Raw genomic sequence first — 21,603 nt, forward strand, 5'->3', positions numbered from 1 at the left:
TATGTTTTATGCATTCTGTTTATTTCTTTAGAAGGTGTTGAATAATTCTTGTATTTTATGAACTCTGTCATTGTAGGTTTGTAGGTGCAAAATCAGGTGAGTAAAGGTCAGCGTACACTGTATGCGGCAGTAGATAGTCAGTCGGTGGTTCTCAAAGATGAGTCAAGCAGACTCCTTTAACCTGTCGTCCCTTTCCTCTTGGAACGACTTTATCTGATTCTCAGTATATCCTAGAAGTTCATTTTGAAACCATCTCTAGGGGAGCCAAATATCAGCTCATACTATTCACACATTGAATTGGACATTGAATAGATGGATTAGAATATGAAAATCATAAAATAAGTCGCTAGACAACACTTGTTTTATAAGTTAGCCAACTTGGATCTGCCAGGACAGTTATTAGCTCCACTGTCTTAACATGGTACATGGCACATAATGGCCATTCAACATTAATTCCTTTCTTTTTAAATAAATGTTTATGGCAGGAAAAAAGGCACTCAGTTCTTCCGGTTGTTTGTCCTAGACTAAGCAGCCAATCACCAAGTGCTGGTTAAGGGAGAAATGTCAGCTTCAAAATATTTCCTCATCTTCAAATGTATTGGTTATGTTATGACCGTCCCTTCCAGGGCCAATGTCTGTATACCTACCTACGTTTTCTAAATTTACGATGCCATATTTATGACATACAAAAAAGTATAAAGAATATCATGAATACTATACTGCTTCAAAAATAAAACTGCCAACACAGCTATGTGATTCTTAACAGTGATTCTTTGAACACAGTGTTCTCTCAGCTGCATTTGACGTGCCACGTTACACCACGTAGTGGCAACTTCCCCTAGAGACCGAAGTTCCCCATTGTATAAGAGTTTCTGAGCACCCAGCAGGTTATGCCTCCGTGGGATTTTCCCCACCGAGCAGACCAAACGCTGCCCCATTCCCTGGGATACACAGACCTGCCAGTATGATACAGAGATGCTCAAAATAGGAAGTGTGAGATGAAACTGCTTTACAAACCACATTCAAAACAATGTCTCTACACAAGGGCTATAAATTCTGAAGATCTTGAAGAAAATCCTGAAAAGCTTTATATACATGAGACAGTACCTAGACTAGAGTCCTTTGCTCAGGACATTGGCTTATCCAGGATACTAAGTGAATACCTTTTGTGTAGATGTCACTCACGAAGGAGGCCAGAATGCTGGAAAGGTGGACTAGAAAAAGCAAACTAATTTCTGTGGTATGGAGAGCGAGCCGTTATAGCTAGCTTGTGAGAAAGTATGGCAGGAACAGACCTCTGACACCAAGCAAACCTTTGGGAAGTTGGCTTTTGACTGGCTTTTGACTAAGGTTCCAAAGGAGTTGGTCAGTGAAAACATTAAGGATTTATACAGATTTATATACATTATAGCATATCCATTCAATTCTGCTTTGAAACTGCATCTTTTTCATTAAGTTCAGTGCTTAAAGAACAAACCATTCACAGTAAAATAATTGCAAGTTACAACTGAAATGAGGTCCCACTTTTTACCCATCAGATTGGCAAAGTTCAAAACGTTTAACATATTGTTGGTGTATGAGGAAACAGGTATTCATTCATTAATAATGGAAATGTACACTCATAACCTCTATGAAGAATAATTTGGCAATACCTATCAAAATGATAAATATACCCTTTGACCCAGCAACTCCATTTCTAGGAATTTATTCTGTAGATATAATCACGCATATAAAAGGTACAAGGATATTACAGTGTCAGTTGGAAACAAACTGAATGTCCATTAGTAGAAGATGATAAATTACAGTCTGTCCATTCAATAGAATATCAAGCAACTGTGTTAAAAACTGAGGTGCAGAACAGTGTGTACAGGATACTATTTGGGTAAAAACATAAATATATATACACATATATGCTGGTACATTACGTAGACTGCCTCTAGGAGTGGCCATCCAGGACCAGGAGCAGGGGCGGCTGAGAGGCTTTGTAATTCACACCCTTGGGGCCAGCCCGGTGGTGCAGCAGTTAAGTCCACACATTCCGCTTCTCGGCGGCCGGGGGTTCGCTGGTTTGGATTCTGGGTGTGGACATGGCACCGCTTGGCAAAAGCCATGCTGTGGTAGGCGTCCCACATATAAAGTAGAGGAAGATGGGCAGGGATGTGAGCTCAGGGCCAGTCTTAGCAAAAAGAGGAGGACTGGCAGCAGATGTTAGCTCAGGGCTAATCTTCCTCAAAAAAAAAAAAACGAACGAAAAACTCACACCCTTAGATCAGGAGTCTTAATCTGTTTTGTACCATGGATCCCTTTGGCTGTTTTCCCAAGCCTATAGAGCCCTTCTCAGAATGTTGATTTTAAATGAATAAAGTAAAATACATAGGATTACAAAGGACAACAATTATACTGAAAAAGAATAATCGAAAGTTTCTGAATTGTTTTATGTATATAAAACAATTTAAATACATGTATTTAAGTTACATATATAACCTTTTTAATATATTAAGTAAGATCTAGTGGTAGGTCTAAAAAGCACTGCGATTTTATAGTGATGAATATCAATGGTATTTTGAGATAGCTGCAATAACAATAAAATCTCTGCGATTTCTATCACCGACAAAGTTGCAGGTACTGCTAATACTTCTGCAGTTTGTTGCCTACATTCATAATGAAAGGAAACATTTGTCGATGAAAATAATCCATAACCAATCTATAAATCAAAATTGGGGTGAGTTTATCTAAACTTTCTTTTTCCTGCTTTATCTCCCCAAATCCCCCCGGTACATAGTTGTATATCTTAGTTGTAGGTCCTTCTAGTTGTCGGGGGGGGGGGGGGGGGTGAGTTTATTATGAGCCAGATCTGAGGACCATATAGCCTGGAATAGTCCTTTTACAGAGGAATGGAGCGCTCCAAAGAAATGGGGGTTGACAGTGTTTATATACCATCAAAGAGCATGTATCACATGATTGGAATGTCCCTCTTACAATGGTCACGAGATTGCTTTGCTGGCGGAGCATTTCACACAGCAATTGATGAACACAGCAGGTAGCAGGTCTGTGGTCTCCAGCTGGGTGGTCACAGGATGAGCGCAGCAGGCCAGCAATCAATCCTTAGTTTAGGGAGAGATGCATATCTTTAAGGAAATGCCAATGTGAGGGAAGTTACATCCTTATCTTTAAGGGCATTGTTCTTGTCTTTGGCACATAGTAAATATTTAAAGCAGATATACAATGCATGCTCAATGGCCACGTCAGGCCCTTTTGGAAAAAACAAGTTCAGGCCGAATTAGTTTTACACCAAATGGCTTCCTCATATACCCCATATATGCTATTGCCGTTTATCACATTAAATTACAGATACAGGTTAGTGGGGGGGAAAGACGTAACTTTTTCCCATCCAAATTCACAGGCATCTGAATTCTATCCATGAACTTCAGTTTAAAAATCTCTGCCTTAGATACTGTTTGAATATTTTACCACGTGCATGTATTTTTTCCCCAAAATTGTCATAGTACACTCAAAACAAGAAGCATTTTGTTTTTTCAGTGAGGATACACCTAGGCGTTAAGCCTCACTGTTCGGATCAAGTGGATACAGGCCCCTAAAGCCTCCTGGAAGGCAAATAAATCCTGTGGGAGCTTTTGTGTTTTTTACATCAGGTGAGAGAGGAATTTCAGTTGAATTTCCACATTCTGTATGCTTGATGGAAGGGACTGAAAAAGAAGTAGGGCGCACCCAGTGATGCACCTGCATCACGACAGCCCTTCAGTCCACACAGGAAAACGGAGCCGGACCTACATGCAAATTGTGGAATCAGTGTTACTACCAAGATTTTTAAAAATAATCATATATATCCATACCCTCCCTAAAATATTAGTAATAATTTCTTTTGGTAAGAGCAAAATTTTGTACTATCAACAAATAATCTGTTATTTAAACTTCAGCTCATCTCTTTCAAACTTCTGTATATTTTGTAATATACATAATATATGAGAATAGTAGTGCCTGTATATAATTTACAAATAACTTTTGTGTATGTGCTATAAAAAATAATTATCTGGTCTTTGTCCCTGGTTCCTGGCACACAGCTCCTAAAACCCTTGGAATCTCTGGAGTGATTAAGAGTGTCTTTGTACGCTAATGAGATGACTAGTGGCTGGGGGCCCCTAGAACGCTTCAGGATGGGGGCTGGTCATCAGAAAAACCAAGACACAGAATTAGAGGGTTGATACCTTTGGCCCCATCCCCTGGCCTCAAGGGAGAGGAGGGGCTGGAGATTGAGTTAATCACCAATGGCCAGTGATTTCAACAATCATGCCTACTAATGAAACCTCAGTAAAAAACCCTCAACAATCGGCTTCAGAGAGCTTTGGGTTGCTGAACACAAGGTGCTGGGAGTGTGGTGGTGCCAAGAGAGGGCATGAAAGCTGCACCCGACCCCCGATACCTTGCCCCATGCATCTCTTCCATTTGGCTGCTCCTGAATTGTATTCTTTATAGAAATCGGTAATAATAAATAGTTTTTCTGAGTTCTGTGAGCCTTTTTAGCAAATTATTGAACCTGAAGGGACAGTCACGGGAACCCTGAATTTGTAGCCAAGGTGGGATAGAAGTGTGGATAACACGGGAACTCAATACTAGCAACTGGCTGTGAAGTGGAGTCTGATGGGAGTGAGCCCTTAAACCTGTGCAGTCTGACCCTAACTCCAGGGAGTGTCGGAATCGAGTTGACTTGTAGGACACCCCGTAGGTGTCTGCAGAGAACTGGAGAAGCGCTTGGTGTGGCAAACTTCCACACATTTGGTGTCAGAAGTTTGTGAGTAAAAACAGCTCAGTATATTATAGTGGCTTTTCACGAGGCAACACGTGGTTAAGAATCCATTTCACCCCTTACCATGTGATCTTGGGCAGGTCACAGCCTCTCTGAGCCTTAGTTTCCTCACTAGAAAATAGAAATGCAATCCTCGACCTCAAAGGATTATGGTAAGGATTAAACGAGAAACCTATGTAGAGTACCCAGTACATAGCAGGTACTTGAGAAATGCCAGTTCCCCTTCTCAGGTGACAAGAGTACAGAGTGCCACACTGCACTTTATGTTTCTGAGAGGGAACCAGCCCTTTTCAGTCTACAACCCAGAGAGACAATGTGCTAGGCACACGTCAGAACACAGTTGGTGGTGAGTGAAGAATGGCTAAATGGTCAGCAGAATGACTCCAGGGTAGGGCTCCAGTGAGCAAGAGGCCTAGTGCCAGGTGCCTCATCCCAGCCTTCTGCTGTAGGAAGCAGAGAGCCTAAAACAGCATGTTAATGGGGCCAGCCTGGTGGCGTAGTGGTCAAGTTTGTGCGCTCTGCTTCAGTGGCCCAGGTTCACAGGTTCAGATCTCGGGCATGGACCTACACACTGCTCATCAAGCCACGCTGTGGCAGTGTCCCACATAAAGTAGAGGGAGAGTGGCACAGATGTTAGCTCAACGACAATCTTTCTCAAGCAAAAAGAGGAAGATTGGCAATGGATGTTAGCTCAGGGCCAATCTTCCTCACAAAAAAATAAATAAATAAAACAGCATGTTAATAAGCCAGTCTCAGATTTGGAACACTAACGCCAAGCTCCTGCCTCAACAGGAGGTTTCTCTACACATGTACCAGTGTCATCTCAGTGAAAGAAAGCAAACAGAAAACACTTGAGAAAAGGAACTTTAATATTCTTATCTGAACTGTGAGATACAAAAGTGATCATCTTCAGAATAAAATTAACAATGGCCAGAATAATTTTACAAAAACTTTTCTAGGAATAATGTAGTTCTATTAAGTTTATAGAGTATGCCTGAAAGAAAAAATAAGCATATTTGAGCAAAGAAATATTAACCTAGTGCTCAGAATACACAATATATGTATTGGGGGAGGGGGGCGGGAGCACAGGGGAAAGGCAGAATTTACAAAAAAGTTAGAAACAAAAACTTGCTTTTTGAGATGTGTCTCGCCTTAAACCTGAATGCTTCATTTTCCCAAAGAAGTCAATTATGGGAACAAATTGCCTGATGCTCAGTTTTGCTTTAAAATACAATGCACAGGTTATATTCTCAAGTTTTATTGAGTTGCTTATACAAACTTAAAGTCATGAGCATGACTTCAGGATCTGCACTCTTTATGTCAAGTGCTTTAACTAAGCAGTTTAAGGCCTCCTGTAGGTTTCCACACTCTTTCAGTTCTTTTCCACGCCTCACCAGAGTCTCATAGTCGTTCACAGCCTCCACTGCCCTGTCCTGGGGAGAATCAACCAACTGTCCACTGGACAAAGGCACAGGGTCAGAAGAGGGCTCTTGAGCTAGAGCACCAGGCTCAGGTGGAGCTAACCGGCTGGACTTCTTTTCTGAAGACAACATTTCTCCGGAAGGATCCTCTTCTGTCCACTCTGAGGCTTCACCACTGCTTTCCTCTGCTCCTTCCTCCAGGTAATCTCCAACAACCTTTGCTTCACTGCTGCTGTCAAGTCTTTCCTCCATATCTTCCACATGGTCTAAAACCACATTAATAAGAGACCTCCTAGAAGCCAGGGATCTTCTAGAGTTTATAGACTTATTTACACTATCAGGTATTTTAGGTGAAAAGAACTTTCCAGGTGGACTGATGTCATTTTTGGGAGTTGAAGCATCAAATTGTTTTACAGATGAGAACTGAAAGGGAGATAGGTTGAATGGATTTGTGATTGAAGCATCTTTTAAGGTATCATGTTCCTCTTCACCATCTGAAACAATCCTTCTAGCTTTACTTCTGACTTTCACATTAACTACTTCTTCTTCTGCCTCATCATCTTTCTCAGAAAGATCCACACTGAGACATGCTTTGCTAGGCACAAACTCTGCTCCAGCATCAGCTGCAGAGCCACACAAGCTATTTTCTTTCTCAACATGCTCCAAAGAGTGACTGGAAAGTTTTCCATTGTCTGCAGAGTCTTCCAAGAAAAGATTGAAATCACACACATATTGTGGTGAAGATGCTAAAGGTTGCTCTTCCAACTGGGCCTCAGTTGCTTGAGCATCTTGCAGTGCACTGTGGGATGCTGACAGGTCATCATCGGCTATTGTAAGAACAGAGGCATTCAATTCTGTATTTTGATTTTCACTTGTGATGGGATTAACGGGCCAGCGACTCCAGGGATTTAAAATCTCATCATCCTTTACTTGATCTAGATTTGGCCCAAGATCAGCTCTGACTGATTTGCTAAGCAAATAATTAAAACTTCCCAGAGGGTTATCATGCAGTGCCTCCTTCGTAGGCCCCTCTCGCGATGCCTCTTTTTGTAGAGCCATTCCTGATAAAGAGTCGCTCCAGATTTCTCCTACACTCCCACACCCCTTGGGTGAAGTAGCTACAAAGTCAGCATCAAATGTACTTTCACGTGGGTGCCTACCATCTTGCAGGACGGTAACGTTCATCTTCATACTGGAGAGATCTTGTTTCTCACTCTCTTCCGGCAGGTCATCAATAATTACACTTGCCATTTGGGAACTGATTTCTTCTTCCTGGCTATGAAGAGTAGTTAGAAGACGTGAAGGCCGAGGCTGTGAGTTATTCAATGCAGGGCATTTCTTCCTTGTTTGAGAAGGAAATACAGGTTCCCTCAGCCAGATCCCTTCAATTCCAGCTCTTTGTCTTTCCATTTCTGTATTTTGAGACTCTAATCCAACAAGGAATTGAGCTTTCTGAACCCTTTGTTGAATATAGTGAGATTCTTCTATCACATCAAGCTCTTCTTTATCAGACAGATCACGTGTGTACATCAAATCATGGTCTGAGATTCCAGCTATCCCCAAAGAGTGCAGGTAGGCAATGTGTTCATCTAGTTTCTTATCAGATCTCCTCTGAGCAGCATGCAAAGACTGAAGCTGCAGCTGGGTTGCAGAGTTCTGAAAATCCTCGATTGTAAAGAGCTCTCTTAATTCTTGTTTACTAAAATATCGAAAAGGGTTCTTCTTATCACCAGTAGTTTGTCTTATTAATGAGTCCTTGAAAACCTGTCTTCTGTATATTTTTTCCTCTACAGTCCCACAAGTGATTAGCCTATAAACCACAACATTTTCTTTTTGTCCAATTCGGTAAACTCTATCCACAGCTTGAGCATCAGTTGCAGGATTCCAGCTAGGGTCAAAAATGACCACTCTAGTTGCTGCAGTTAATGTTAAGCCAACACCACCTACTTGAGTGGTAAGCAGAAAAACAGAGTAATCTTTATTTTGCTGGAATAAGTTAATTCTTTTTTCTCGTTCCACAAGATGAGTAATTGTTCCATCGATTCGCAATATCTTAAAGTGCCTATTCTTTAAGAGGCGTTCGATGATGTTTAGAATTTGTCTTGACTGGGAAAACACCAGAGTTTGATGCCCTTCATCTCGAAGTCTCTGAAGCAAGTCCATTAGAAATATCATTTTTCCAGATTCCTCCATCAGTGTATCATCAGTAATTTTATCAAGATGGTCCACATCTGAGGAATCTTCCCCTTCATTTTCATCTTGAACAGAGAATTTGACAGCCCCTAGATTCAGCAAATGACAAGCCCGTGCAGAGAGCAGCCTAGGATGATCACACAGCTTCTTTAAGACACCTAGCTCAGCTAAAGGTGAGCGTGTCTCCATTAACAACTCCTTGATATGATCTAGAGACACAAATTTCCTGTATATTTCTTCCTGTAAAGGTACAAGACGTATCCAAATAATTAAATCATTTTTCCTGGAAAGGGAAGGCATTTCACAAATGGCATCAGCATCTGGATTCTTTTCATCAAGTCTGACCTCTGGGTTGCTTGACTTTTTCTTCTGTACCTCTTCTTTAGTCCTCCTGAGAAAATAGGGTTTTATGATTGCCATTAAGTTTTCAGATATTTTAAATCCCAAGGCTTTTTCCCCTGGGGTAGCATCCTTCTCTCTTGCTCTAGTAATAGGATTTTCATACTCCATTCTAAAAGTTTTTAATGTTCCTAGCAGGGACCCTTGACAAGCAAAATCAAACAGGGACCACAGTTCTTGTAAATTATTCTGGATTGGGGTTCCCGTGAGGAGGATGCGATTACTGGCAGGGATAGCACGAGCACATATTGCTGACTTAGTAGATGAGGTTTTGATTTTATGTGCTTCATCAAGGATGACATAGTCCCACACAAACTGTTGGCTGTTCAAGCTTGAAAGCTGCTGCCAATTATTGATTAACATTTGGTATGTAGTAATAATGACGCCATTCCTTTGCTGAATCCGATTGAGGTTTCTGGTACGTTCATCCTTGCTAGGACCATGAAAGGTTTTGACTCTCATTCCTGGAGTCCACTTGGCAAATTCTTTTATCCACATGTTAATCAGATTGGTTGGCATGATCAGCAGCACATGATTCACAAGTGAAGCATCAAACATACCAGAGAGGAAAGCGATGATCTGAACAGTCTTCCCTAATCCCATATCATCTGCCAAGATACCACCTTTTCTTCCATCCCTATATAGGCTATAGAGGAAAGCAATGCCTTCCTTCTGGTATTCAAACAGTTGGTTGTGCAGTTCTCGATAAAGCAGCAGTCCAGAGTTGCACACATCTGTGAATTCATCATCTTCATGTTCTGCCAACTCCTCCAAGGCTTCCTGTATTTTTTGGATTCTGCTCATCACTTTTTCATTGGGAAAAATGTCCTTTGCCAAATTGAAAAGTTTAAATGCTTCTTCCAGATCTCCATTCTTGGTTGCTTCTTTGGCCTCTTTCACATATCTGTAAAAAAAACAGTAAAAGAAAAAAAAAGAAAAGATAGATAGATAGAAGATTAGAAAAAACGAAAACAGGAGCCGGCCCCATGGCCAAGTGGTTAAGTCTGCGCACTCTGCTTCGGCGGCCCAGGGTTTCACCAGTTCGAATCCTGGGCGCAGACATGGCACTGCTCATCAGGCCACGCTGAGGCAGCGTCCCACATGCCACAACTAGAAGGACCCACAACTAAAAAAATTATACAACTATGTACCAGGGGGCTTTGGGGAGAAAAAAGGGAAAAAAAACGGAAACAGATTGAACCTTCAGTCTAAGGACACTTTAGAGTCCATTTTGGAATCTAAACTACAGTTGAGCTTTTAATATCCACAATTCAGAATGGGAAAAGTTAGCACAGAAGATACCACTTAAAGCTGGCATGACTTAAGACACAAATATCCACCAGACACTGTCAGCAACATCTTCAGGCACTAGTTGTGGAAAATGTATGTGCAAAGGTTATTGGTTCCACAGTATTAAAAAAACCTGCCACCTACAAGAAGTATAGAGTGATATTTTTTGCAAAACCAACCAACCAAACTATATCGTGGGAGCATGGAAACAGGAAAGACACATGGGCACTTCTCAGGCCTTATTTTTCTGGACCTCTGTGATGCATTTAACACTTGATCACTCCATCCTTAAAATTCCCTCCTTCCACCAGATTCCTATAGATTCCTCCTGGTCTCCTCCCCCATCACCGGCCTTTTCTTCTCTGTCCTTCTTGGGCTCCTATTCTTCCTCCCAGAGGGCTCTGTCCAGAAGAGTCCTGGGCCCTCTTCTCAGTTTTACTCTCTCCTTGGGCTCTCCCTGAGCTTTCACTCCCACCTATGTGCTCATGATCCCAAACCACTCTCTCCAACCCAGGGCTTGCCCCCAAGCTCTGGTCTAGACCCACATTCCAACTGACTTCTAGACATCTCCACTTGAAAGGCTCATGGGCACCTCAAATTCAATTAATCCCAAATTAAACTCATTATTTCCCCTCTAAAAAAGTGCTTCTCCATTTGTGTGGTAGTAAATGACACTACCATCCACTTGGCCATACAAGCTAGAAATCTGAAGATCATCCTTGACTCCAATCTAAATATGAGTCATCCTTGACCTCTCCCCTCTTTTTACCCCCCTCCCAGCCAGACAGTCCCCAAGTCCTACTAACTTCATTTCCCAAGTATAACCTGTGTCTTTCTCTCCATCTCCACTAGCACTACTGTGGTGCAAGTCACTATCATCTCCGGCCTGGATAACTGCAACCTCCTACTCACTACATCCACTTTTGGCCCCTCCAATACATTCTCTATATAGCAGCCAGTGATATTGTCTTAAAACATAAAAGAAATCATGTCACTCCTGTGCTTGAAATTCTTCAGTGGTTTACAGTCAATTGATTTTGAAAGGATACCAAAACAATTCACTGAGGAAAGTGGATATCCATGTGCAAAGGAATGAAATTGGTCCCCTATCTCACACCATAGACAAAAATTAATTCAAAATGAATCAAAGACCTAAATATAAGCACTAAAACTACAAAACTCTTAGAAGAAAAGACAGGCATAAATCTTCGTGACCTGGGATTTGGGAATGGTTTCTTAGATATGATGCCAAACACCCAAGCAACCAAAGGGAAAAATAAATTGGGCTTCATCAAAATTAAAAATTTTTGTGCTTCAAAGGATACTATCACAAAAGTGAAAAGACAGGAGGTGACATCAGCAAAACGGCAGGGTGAGCTGATCCGGGACTCTCGCCCCACCAAACTACAACCAAAGAACCGGAATAACTGAATTTCAACCAATAACCCTAATACAGAGACAGTCAGAGACCTACAGCAGCAAGACGATGGAGGACGGAGAGACTGCAGCTGGCCTCGGAGGAGCTGGAACAGGGTAAGAGAGAACTTCACTCCTTCCCCTAGAGACTGGGATAGCTGCCATGGGTGAGGGAAGGAGTGGGGGAGGGGCCGCACGGCCAGGGATCGTCCAGGACTCCCACCGCCAGTGCAGTGGAAACCCTCTCACCGGGAAAGCTTCCGTGTGTGGGGAGCCCACCAAGCCCGGGCCCTGGGAGACCAAAGAGCGAGAGCTGATCAGAATGTAGATCGGCCCATGAGAGAAAGTGCCCCACCTACCCCAAACCGCGCTGCACACCCACCATCGCGGCTGAAGGCGGAGTGCTCAGAACGCGCGGCTCTCGACCCCCATCTAGTGGCGACAGGCTGTAACTGCAACTGAATAATAGCATCATGTGCGAAAAACGCTCCTCTACCATTCAGCAATTTATAAAAGCTCCATACCAGAAGGAAAACAATAAAAACACAGAATTAAGTCCTGAGGACTTGGAAATAGGTAAACTAAGTGAAAATGAGTTCAGAGTAGCTATCATCAAAAAACTCAATGAGGTAAAGGGAAATATAGAGAAACAAGTCAATGAGTTCTGGAGTTACTTCACAAAAGAGATTGAAACTATAAAGAAGAATCAATCAGAAATACTAGAGATGAAAAATACAACGGACCAGATAAAACAGAATACGGATTCCCTGAATGCCCGTGTAGACACCGTAGAGGAGCAAATTAGCATAATCGAAGATAGACAGGCTGAATGGCTCCAGACAGAGGAAGAAAGACAACTAAGGATTAAAAAGAATGAGGAAAACATCAGAGAAATAGCAGATTCAATGAGGAGAACCAATTTAAGAATCATAGGAATTCCTGAGGGTGTGGAAAAGGAAAATGGAGCAGAAAGTGTGCTTAATGAAATTATAGAAGAGAACTTCCCAAATCTAGGGATTGAGGGAGAAATGTGTGTGGAGGAAGCTTTCAGATCTCCTAGATTTGTCAATGTAAAAGACGTACTGCAAGGCATATAGTAGTAAAAATGGCAAAAATGAAAGAAAAAAGAAAGAATATTCAGGGCAGCAAGACAGAAGAAAATAACCTACAAAGGAACTCCTATCAGACTTTCAGCGGATTTCTCTACAGAAACCTTACAAGCTAGGAGAGAATGGAGTGACATATTCAAAACTTTAAAAGATAAAAATCTTCAGCCAAGAATACTCTATCCAGCAAAAATATCCTTCAGCTATGAGGGAGAAATTAAATCTTTTCCAGACAAATAAAAGTTAAAGGAATTTGTAACCAAAAGTCCTCCACTACAAGAAATCCTCAAGAAGGCTCTCATACCTGAAAAAAGAAAAAAAGGGAGAAAGAGGTCACAAACCACAGAGTAGGGAGACAGACAGAATCAGAATAGGATAGCAAATATTCAACTATAGCATTAGGATAAAGGTAAGGAAACCACCAAAGCAAAGACGATCTTATCATTCTAACCACAAACTCATAACACGAGTTGGAATAAGAGATGAAAATAATAATTTAGGAGGGGAAGAGGAAAGGGATTAAATCAGTCTAGGCCAAGTAAGTAAGAGACCACCAGAGAAGGGACTATATTATACACGAGACTCTAAATACAAACTTCAGGGTAGCCACTAAACTAAAAAACAAAACAGAGCCACAAAACATAAATAAGGAAAAATCTAAGAAACCCAGCATAAGAAATTGCAGAAGTTAATGGGTAGGCTAAAACACGCAGGATGAGAAACAAAGGTAATGCAGGAAAACCAGAAGAACGAGCGAGAAAATGACAGCATTAAGCCCTCATGCATCAATACTCACCCTCAATGTAAACGGATTGAACTCTCCAATAAAAAGACACAAAGTGGCAAAATGGATTAAAGAACAAGATCCAACAATTTGTTGCCTCCAGGAAACACACCTCAGCCCCAAGGACAGACACAGGCTCAGAGTGAAGGGGTGGAAGACAATACTTCAAGCTAATAGCAAGCAAAAGAAAGCAGGTGTTGCAATACTTATATCAGACAAAACGGATTTCAAAATAAGACAGGTAAAGAGAGACACAGAGGGACAATATATAATGATCAAAGGGAGACTTCATCAAGAAGAAATAATGCTTATAAATATCTATGCACCCAACACAGGAGCACCAAAGTTCATAAAGCAACTATTAACAGACCTAAAGGAAGATGTTAAAAACAACACAATAATAGTAGGGGACCTCAACACCCCACTCACATCAATGGACAGATCATCCAGACAGAAAATCAACAAGGAAATAGTGGAGCTAAACACTATTTAGCTAAAAACTAAAACATTTGGACTTAATAGACATATATAGATCACTTCATCCTAAAACAGCAGAATACACATTCTTCTCAAGTGCACATGGAACATTCTCAAGGATAGACCATATGTTGGGAAACAAGGCAAGCCTCTACAAATTTTAAAAAATTGAAATAATAACAAGCATCTTCTCAGATCATAATGCTATAAGGCTAGAAATTAATCACAGAAAAAAAACTGAGAAAGGCACAAGGATGTGGAGACTAAACAATACGCTATTGAACAAGCAATGGATCATTGAAGAAATTAAAGAAGAAATCAAAAAATACCTGGAAACAAATGAAAATGATAACATGCCATACCAACTCATATGGGATACAGCAAAAGCTGTATTAAGAGGAAAATTCATCGCAATTCAGGCACATCTTAACAAACAAGAAAAATCCCAAATAAGCAATCTTAAACTACACCTAACTGAATTAGAGAAAGAAGAACAAACAAAGCCCAAAGTCAGCAGAAGGAGAGAAATAATAAAAATCAGAGCAGAAATAAATGCTATTGAAACAAAAAAGGCAGTAGAAAGGATCAACGAAACAAAGAGCTGGTTCCTTGAGAAGATAAATAAAATTGACAGACCCCTAGCCAGACTTACAAAGAAAAAAAGGGAGAAAGCTCAAACAAACAAAATCAGAAATGAAAGAGGAGAAATAACAACAGACTCTGCAGAAATACAACGGATTATAAGAGAATACTACGAAAAACTATATGCCAAAAAAATGGATAACCTAGAGGAAATGGATAAATTCTTGGACTCCTACAATCTCCCAAAGCTCACTCAAGAAGAGGCAGACAATTTGAACAGACCAATCACAAGGAAAGAGATTGAAACAGCAATCAAAAACATCCCAAAGAATAAAACCCCAGGACCAGATGGCTTTCCTGGGGAATTCTACCAAACTTTCAGAGAGGATTTAATACCTATCCTTTTCAAGCTATTCCAAAAAATTAGGGAGGATGGAACACTTCCTAACACATTCTATGAGGCCAACATCACGCTGATACCAAAGCCTGAGAAGGACACCACGAAAAAAGAGAACTACAGGCCAATATCACTGATGAACATAGATGCAAAAATTCTAAACAAAATTTTGGCAACCAGAATTCAGCAATTCATCAAAAGGATCATACATCATGATCAGGTGGGATTCATACCAGGGACACAGGGATGGTTCAACATCCGCAAATCAATCAACGTGATACACCACATCAACAAACTGAGGAATAAAAACCACACGATCATCTCAATAGATGCAGAGAAAGCATTTGACAAGATCCAACAGCCATTTATGATAAAAACTCTGAACAAAATGGGCATAGAAGGGAACTACCTCAACATAATAAGGGCCATATATGACAAACCCACAGCCAATATCATACTCAATGGGCAAAAACTGAGCACCATCCCCCTGAAAACAGGAACAAGACAAGGATGCCCTCTATCACCACCCTTATTTAACGTAGTACTGGAGGTCCTGGCCAGAGCAATCAGGAAAGAAAAAGGAATAAAAGGAATCCAAATAGGGAGGGAAAAAGTGAAACTCTGGCTGTTTGCAGATGACATGATCTTATATGTAGAAAACCCCAAAGAATCCATTGGAAAATTCTTAGAAGTAATCAACAACTACAGCAAAGTTGCAGGGTATAAAATCAATTTGCATAAATCAGTAGCATTTCTATATTCTAATAACGAGCTAACAGAAAAAGAACTCAAGAAAACAATACCATTCACAATCGCTACAAAAAGAATAAAATACCTCGGGGTAAATTTAACTAAGGAAGTGAAGGACCTATATAATGAAAATTACAAGGCCTTTCTGAGAGAATTGGATGATGACATAAGGAGATGGAAAGACATTCCATGTACATGGATTGGAAGAATAAACATAGTTAAAATGTCCATTCTACCTAAAGCAATCTACAGATTCAACGCTATCCCAATCAGAATCCCAATGACATTCTTTACAGAAATAGAACAAAGAATCCTAAAATTCATATGGGGCAACAAAAGACCCCAAATTGCTAAAGCAATCCTGAGAAAAAAGAACAAAATGGGAGGCATCACAATCCCTGACTTCAAAACATACTACAAAGCTACAGTAATCAAAATAGCATGGTACTGGTACAAAAACAGATGCACAGATCAATGGAACAGAATTGAAAGCCCATAAATAAAACCACACATCTATAGACAGCTTATCTTTGACAAAGGAGCTGAGGGTATACAATGGAGAAAAGAAAGTCTTCTCAACAAATGGTGCTGGGAAAACTGGAAAGCCATATGTAAAAGAATGAAAATTGACCATTCTTTTTCACCATTCACCAAAATAAACTCAAAATGGATCAAAGACCTAAAGGTGAAACCTGAAACCATAAGGCTTCTAGAAGAAAACATAGGCAGTACACTCTTTGACATCAGTATTAAAAGGATCTTTTCGGACACCATGTCTTCTCAGCGAAGGGAAACAACAGAAAGAATAAACAAATGGGACTTCATCACACTGAAGAGCTTCTTCAAGGCAAATGAAAACAGGATTGAAACAAAAAAACAACCCACTAACTGGGAAAAAATATTTGCAAGTCATATATCTGACAAAGGCTTAATAGCCATAATATATGAAGAACTCTCACAACTCAACAACAAAAAAATCAAACAACCCAATCAAAAAATGGGCAGGAGACATGAACAGACATTTCTCCAAAGAAGATATATGGATGGCCAATAGTCACATGAAAAGATGTTCATCATCGCTGATCATCAGGGAAATGCAAATCAAAACTACACTAAGATATCACCTTACACCCATTAGAATGACAAAAATATCTAAAACTAATAGTAACAAATGTTGGAGAGGTTGTGGAGAAAAAGGAACCCTCATACACTGCTGGTGGGAATGCAAACTGGTGCAGCCACTATGGAAAACAGTATGGAGATTCCTCAAAAAATTAAAAATAGAAATACCATATGACCCAGCCATCCCACTACTGGGTATCTATCCAAAGAGCTTGAAGTCAGCAATTCCAAAAGTCCTATGCACCCCAATGTTTATTGCAGCATTATTTACAATAGCCAAGACATGGAAGCAACCTAAGTGCCCACCAACAGAGGATTGGATAAAGAAGATGTGGTGCATATATATATATATATATATATAACACAATGGAATACTACTCAGCCATAAAAAAGAACAAAATCGTCCCATTTGCAACAACATGGATGGACCTTGAGGGAATTATGTTAAGTGAAATAAGCCAGTTAGAGAAGGACAATCTCTGTATGACTCCACTCATATGAGGAGTTTAAAAATGTAGACAAAGAGAACAGATTAGTGGCTACCAGGGGAAAGATGGGGTAGGGGGTGGGCACAAAGGGTGAAGGGTTGCACCTACAACACAACTGACAAACAATAATGTACAACTGAAATTTCACAAGATTGTAACCTATCATTAACTCAATAAAAAAAAGAAAACGTGAAAAGACAACCCAAGGAATGGGTTGATCATGTATCTGATAAAGGATTTGTACCTAGAATATATAAAGAACACTTAGAACTCAATAATTAAAAGACAAATAACCCAGTTAAAAAAATGGGCAAAAGATCTGAATAGACATTTCTCCAAAGAAAATATACAAATGGCCAATGAGCACGTGGAAAGATGCTGATCAAGGAAATGCAAATCAAAACCACAATAAGATACTACTTCATACCCATTAGGACAGCTAGAATAAAAAGCAAGAAAATACCAAGTGTTGGCAATGATGTGGAAAAGTTGGGACTCTCATAACACTGTTGGTGGGAATGTAAAATAGTGCAGCTGCTTTGGAAATCAGTCTGTCAGTTCCTCAAAAAGTTATGTATACAGTTACCATGTGATCCAGGAATTCTACTCCCAGGTACATACCCAAGAGAAATGCAAACATTTGTCAACAGAAAATCTTGCACATGAATGTTCATAGCAGTATTAGTCATAAAGCCAAAAGGGGAAATAATACAAATGTCCATCAACTGATGAATGGATAAAAAATTGTCCATACAATGGACTATTATGCAGCAATAAAAAGGAATGAAATACTGATTCATGCTACAACATGAATAAACCTTAAAAACATTTTGCTACACAACATAATAAGCCAGTCACAAAAGGCCATACATTTTATGACTCCATTCATATGAAATGTCCAGAACAGGCAAATTCATAGAGAAAGAAAGTAGATTAGTGGTTGCCAGGGCTGGGGGCTTCACGGACAGGGTGGGGGTGGTCGGTGATGGCTACAAGGCAAGGAATTTCTTTTTGGAGTGATGAATATGTTCTAAAACTATCTGTGGTGATGGGTGCACAACTCTGTGAATATACTAAAAATTATTTAATTGTACACTTTAAATGGGTGAAATGTATAGTATGTGAATTGTACTTCAATAAAGCTATTAATAAGAAAAAATTCTCCAGTGGCTTCCCGTGGCCTACGAATGCAGTTTAAGCTGCTCGGCCTGGCATTCCAAGCCTTCCCCAATCCAGCCAGGAACTGCTGACCTCTCTGCCTGAACTCCTGCCACTTCCTGCCTCAAACATTTTATTTTAACCCCGTATGCCCATCATGCTACTTTGTGTTCTGTAAGCTTAGGCTCACGCCACCCTCCTCTTCCTGGAATGCACTCCTTTCTTTTCACCACGTTAACCTCTCTGAACGCATTTTTTTTTATTATTAATGTTATGATAGATTACAACTTTGTGAGATTTCAGTTGTACATTTTTGTTAGTCATGTCGTGGGTACACCACTTCCCCCTTTGCGCCCTCCCCCCACCCCCCCTTTTCCCTGAACGCATTTTTTAACACAATGATTCTCAATGTTCTGCAGAATCTCCTGGAGGGCTTGTTAAAACACAGATTGCTGGACTCCAACACCAGATTTTCTGATTCTGTAGTGAGGCCCAAGAATTCATATTTCTGTAGTTCCCAAGTGAAACTAATGCTTGTGGTCCAGAGACCACACTTTAAGAGCTGCTAAAGATACAGATTAGGCCTCACCTGTGGGTCCTCCAAGGACGCTTCCATCCCTACACCCTATCCCTGAGCTGGATCAGTTGTTCCACCTCAGTACGCCCCTATGCGTTCATCTCTATCAGCGCACTTAACACTGTATTAAAATCATTACAAAACAATCTAGCTGTATTAGAAATATATGAAACAACTGCACTGAAGGAGGCGAAGGGAAAAGGTGCTGATCTAAGTAACCTAGGAAGTGACGTCTGTAAGACTAAAAAAGCAAAAGAAATGCCAGAACCACTGTACTCTAGTAGATAAAGATGTTTCCCATGGGGATATGGGCTAACAATTCTGATAGTGCAGTGCATGTACACTAGAGCTGAAGAGTCAGTACACGGGTGGCGGATAGTGGGAGCCAGGTTTCTCACTGTTGGAGTGGGAATTTACAGATAAGCAAGAGGAGGAGGTTAGAACGGTTCATGTGGTAATGGATCAGAGCTGGGAACATCAGTACAAACCCATGTTTAACAGAGATACAGATGGTTACACATAGACATATTTACAGACGTGTGTATACACATGGGTTAGCATACACACATATTTCCTTGCTCTGTCAGCAGAAAGAGCCTAGAAACAAGGACCCCCCAGTAGCAATGAATGCACCTAGCCCCCAGATCTCGGGTTCTAATGCCATTCTCCAATAACAGGAACCAGGGCTCCTTGGAAAAATGGCTGATTCTAGGACTGTGGCAGGAAATCTATAAGATGAGCCCAGAGTATCCTGTAGTGTCAGAAAGCAAGGGAGTGCTCAAAAAAACTTCCAACCCCCCACAATGATGAGAGTGTGTCAAAGACACCAGGAGCCAAATGAAAGAGCTCCCAATGGTCAAAGCTGGAAAAAATTGAGCAACAAAATGAAGTAGTATTGGATTATAACCCAAAGTATAAAATAAATATCTATGAATCCATACTGATATAAATGAGTGAATAAATAAAGAGAAGAGACAAATCTCCCATGTGGAAGAATTTCAAATAATTTATGTAGCTACTCCACCCTCAAGGAAATGGAGCATAACTCCTACTCCTTAAACATGGAGTACAGATAGTAACATCCTTCCAAAGAGTACAGAAGGCAAAGGTGCAGTGGGGGGAAAGAGTAACTTTAAAGTGGAGAAAACTGGCAAGCAGTACCTCAAGCAGGGGATTACAGTCAACAGCCACCGTGGTAAGTCATGGTGGTAGTATGTACCCTTGATATGATTTGAAGAGAAGGGCACTTTACCTCTGTAGTCTTCCCCCTAAAAACCAAAAACCCCAGTCTATCACAAGAAAAAACAATGACCAATCCCAACTGAGGGAATATTCTACAAAACACCTGACCAGTACTCCTCAAAACCGTCGAGGTCATCAAAAACAAGGAAAGTCTAAGAAACTGTCACAGGCAAGAACCTGGAGAGACAAACGACTAAATGGAATGTGATGTCCTAGATAGGATGCTGGACAAAAGAACATTAGATCAAAACTAAGGAAATCCAAATAAGGTATGGATTTAGTTAATAATAATATATCACTGTTGGTTCATTAACTGTAATTAATGTGCCATACAATGTAAGATGTTAACAATAGGGAAACTAGTTGTGAATTATATGGCAACTCTCTATACTATCTTTGCAATATTTCTGTAAATCTACAACTACTCTAAAATGAAAAGTTTATTTAAAAAGAGAGAAACATTGGTTTAGTCTCTGCCTATGTATCTACCTGTGAACTCCTTGAGAACAGGGATGGAGAGCGGGTCTTAGAGCAGACACTCAGTAAAAGTTGAGGGAATGAAAAGATGAAGAGAAGGAGAAAAAGAGGAAGAAAAGAGCCTGCTGGCTGCAAAACTCTGCTATTCCTACCCTGGCAGGTCAGCTGCCCACCTCCCCTACCCCAGTGGGCCTTAGAATTGAGTTACATTCCCTGTTGCTCTGATCTCACGTGAGGCCATAGTGGCGACCGCTGGACCCCTCCACCTAAGTGCCAGGCTGAACCCATTCTCCACTCTCTCTTTCCTCCTGGACCTTCTCACCCCCAGGGTACCCTCACCTGGATAACTGGTCTTCTACCTTGGTCTATGTTCTAGAGCTTGAAGGAGAAAATTTCATTTTTTATCATTATTAGATTGTTTCCAAGTTCCTGAACTGGTAACCTACCCAGTACCCTGAACCCCTATGAAGCCTGAGCTTCTAACTCCAGCCAGGCCTCCTCCCCAGAGAGCAAAGTGCACCGCAGCCTGGGGCCAGAGTCCCCACAATCATACACCAACCTTTTAAGTGGCAGCTGTCTGCCTAGACCTCTTACCACCAGCCTAAGACTCATTGCTGGGTTCTACCCATCCTCTGGAACTCCCACATCCGTCAACCTTCTGCCTGAACCACAACCAGAGTTTACAGTATGTCTTGGACACCCCACTTTCCGGCTGGGTTGAACCCTTGCTGTCAGCCAAGCTGCTTCCCAGTCCCAGTCCTGGTCCCCCCTAGTTAGCAGGTCTAATACTCCATCTCAGCTCTTCCCCTCAACCCCATCTGCCCCACCAACGAAGCTGAACCTACGACGGTATTCTTTCCCCATAATGGAATCAGGGAAGAAAAGAAATCTGCCTTTTT

At 40.9% G+C, this 21,603-nt stretch overlaps 1 protein-coding gene across 1 annotated transcript in view; it reads right to left on the reverse strand.

Annotated features, from left to right (window-relative positions):
• Positions 1 to 5,673: 5,673 nt before the first annotated feature.
• The window catches only part of ERCC6L (ERCC excision repair 6 like, spindle assembly checkpoint helicase), a 32,104-nt gene continuing 16,174 nt past the window's right edge, over positions 5,674 to 21,603 (reverse strand). Inside the window, exon 2 of the mRNA XM_070605140.1 lies at positions 5,674 to 9,742. Coding sequence (XP_070461241.1) covers positions 6,076 to 9,742 — 3,667 coding nt within the window. The 3' untranslated portion in view covers positions 5,674 to 6,075. The remainder of the gene's footprint in view (positions 9,743 to 21,603) is intronic.

The sequence above is a fragment of the Equus przewalskii genome, chromosome X, assembly GCF_037783145.1.
Source record: "Equus przewalskii isolate Varuska chromosome X, EquPr2, whole genome shotgun sequence".
Taxonomy (NCBI): domain Eukaryota; kingdom Metazoa; phylum Chordata; class Mammalia; order Perissodactyla; family Equidae; genus Equus; species Equus przewalskii.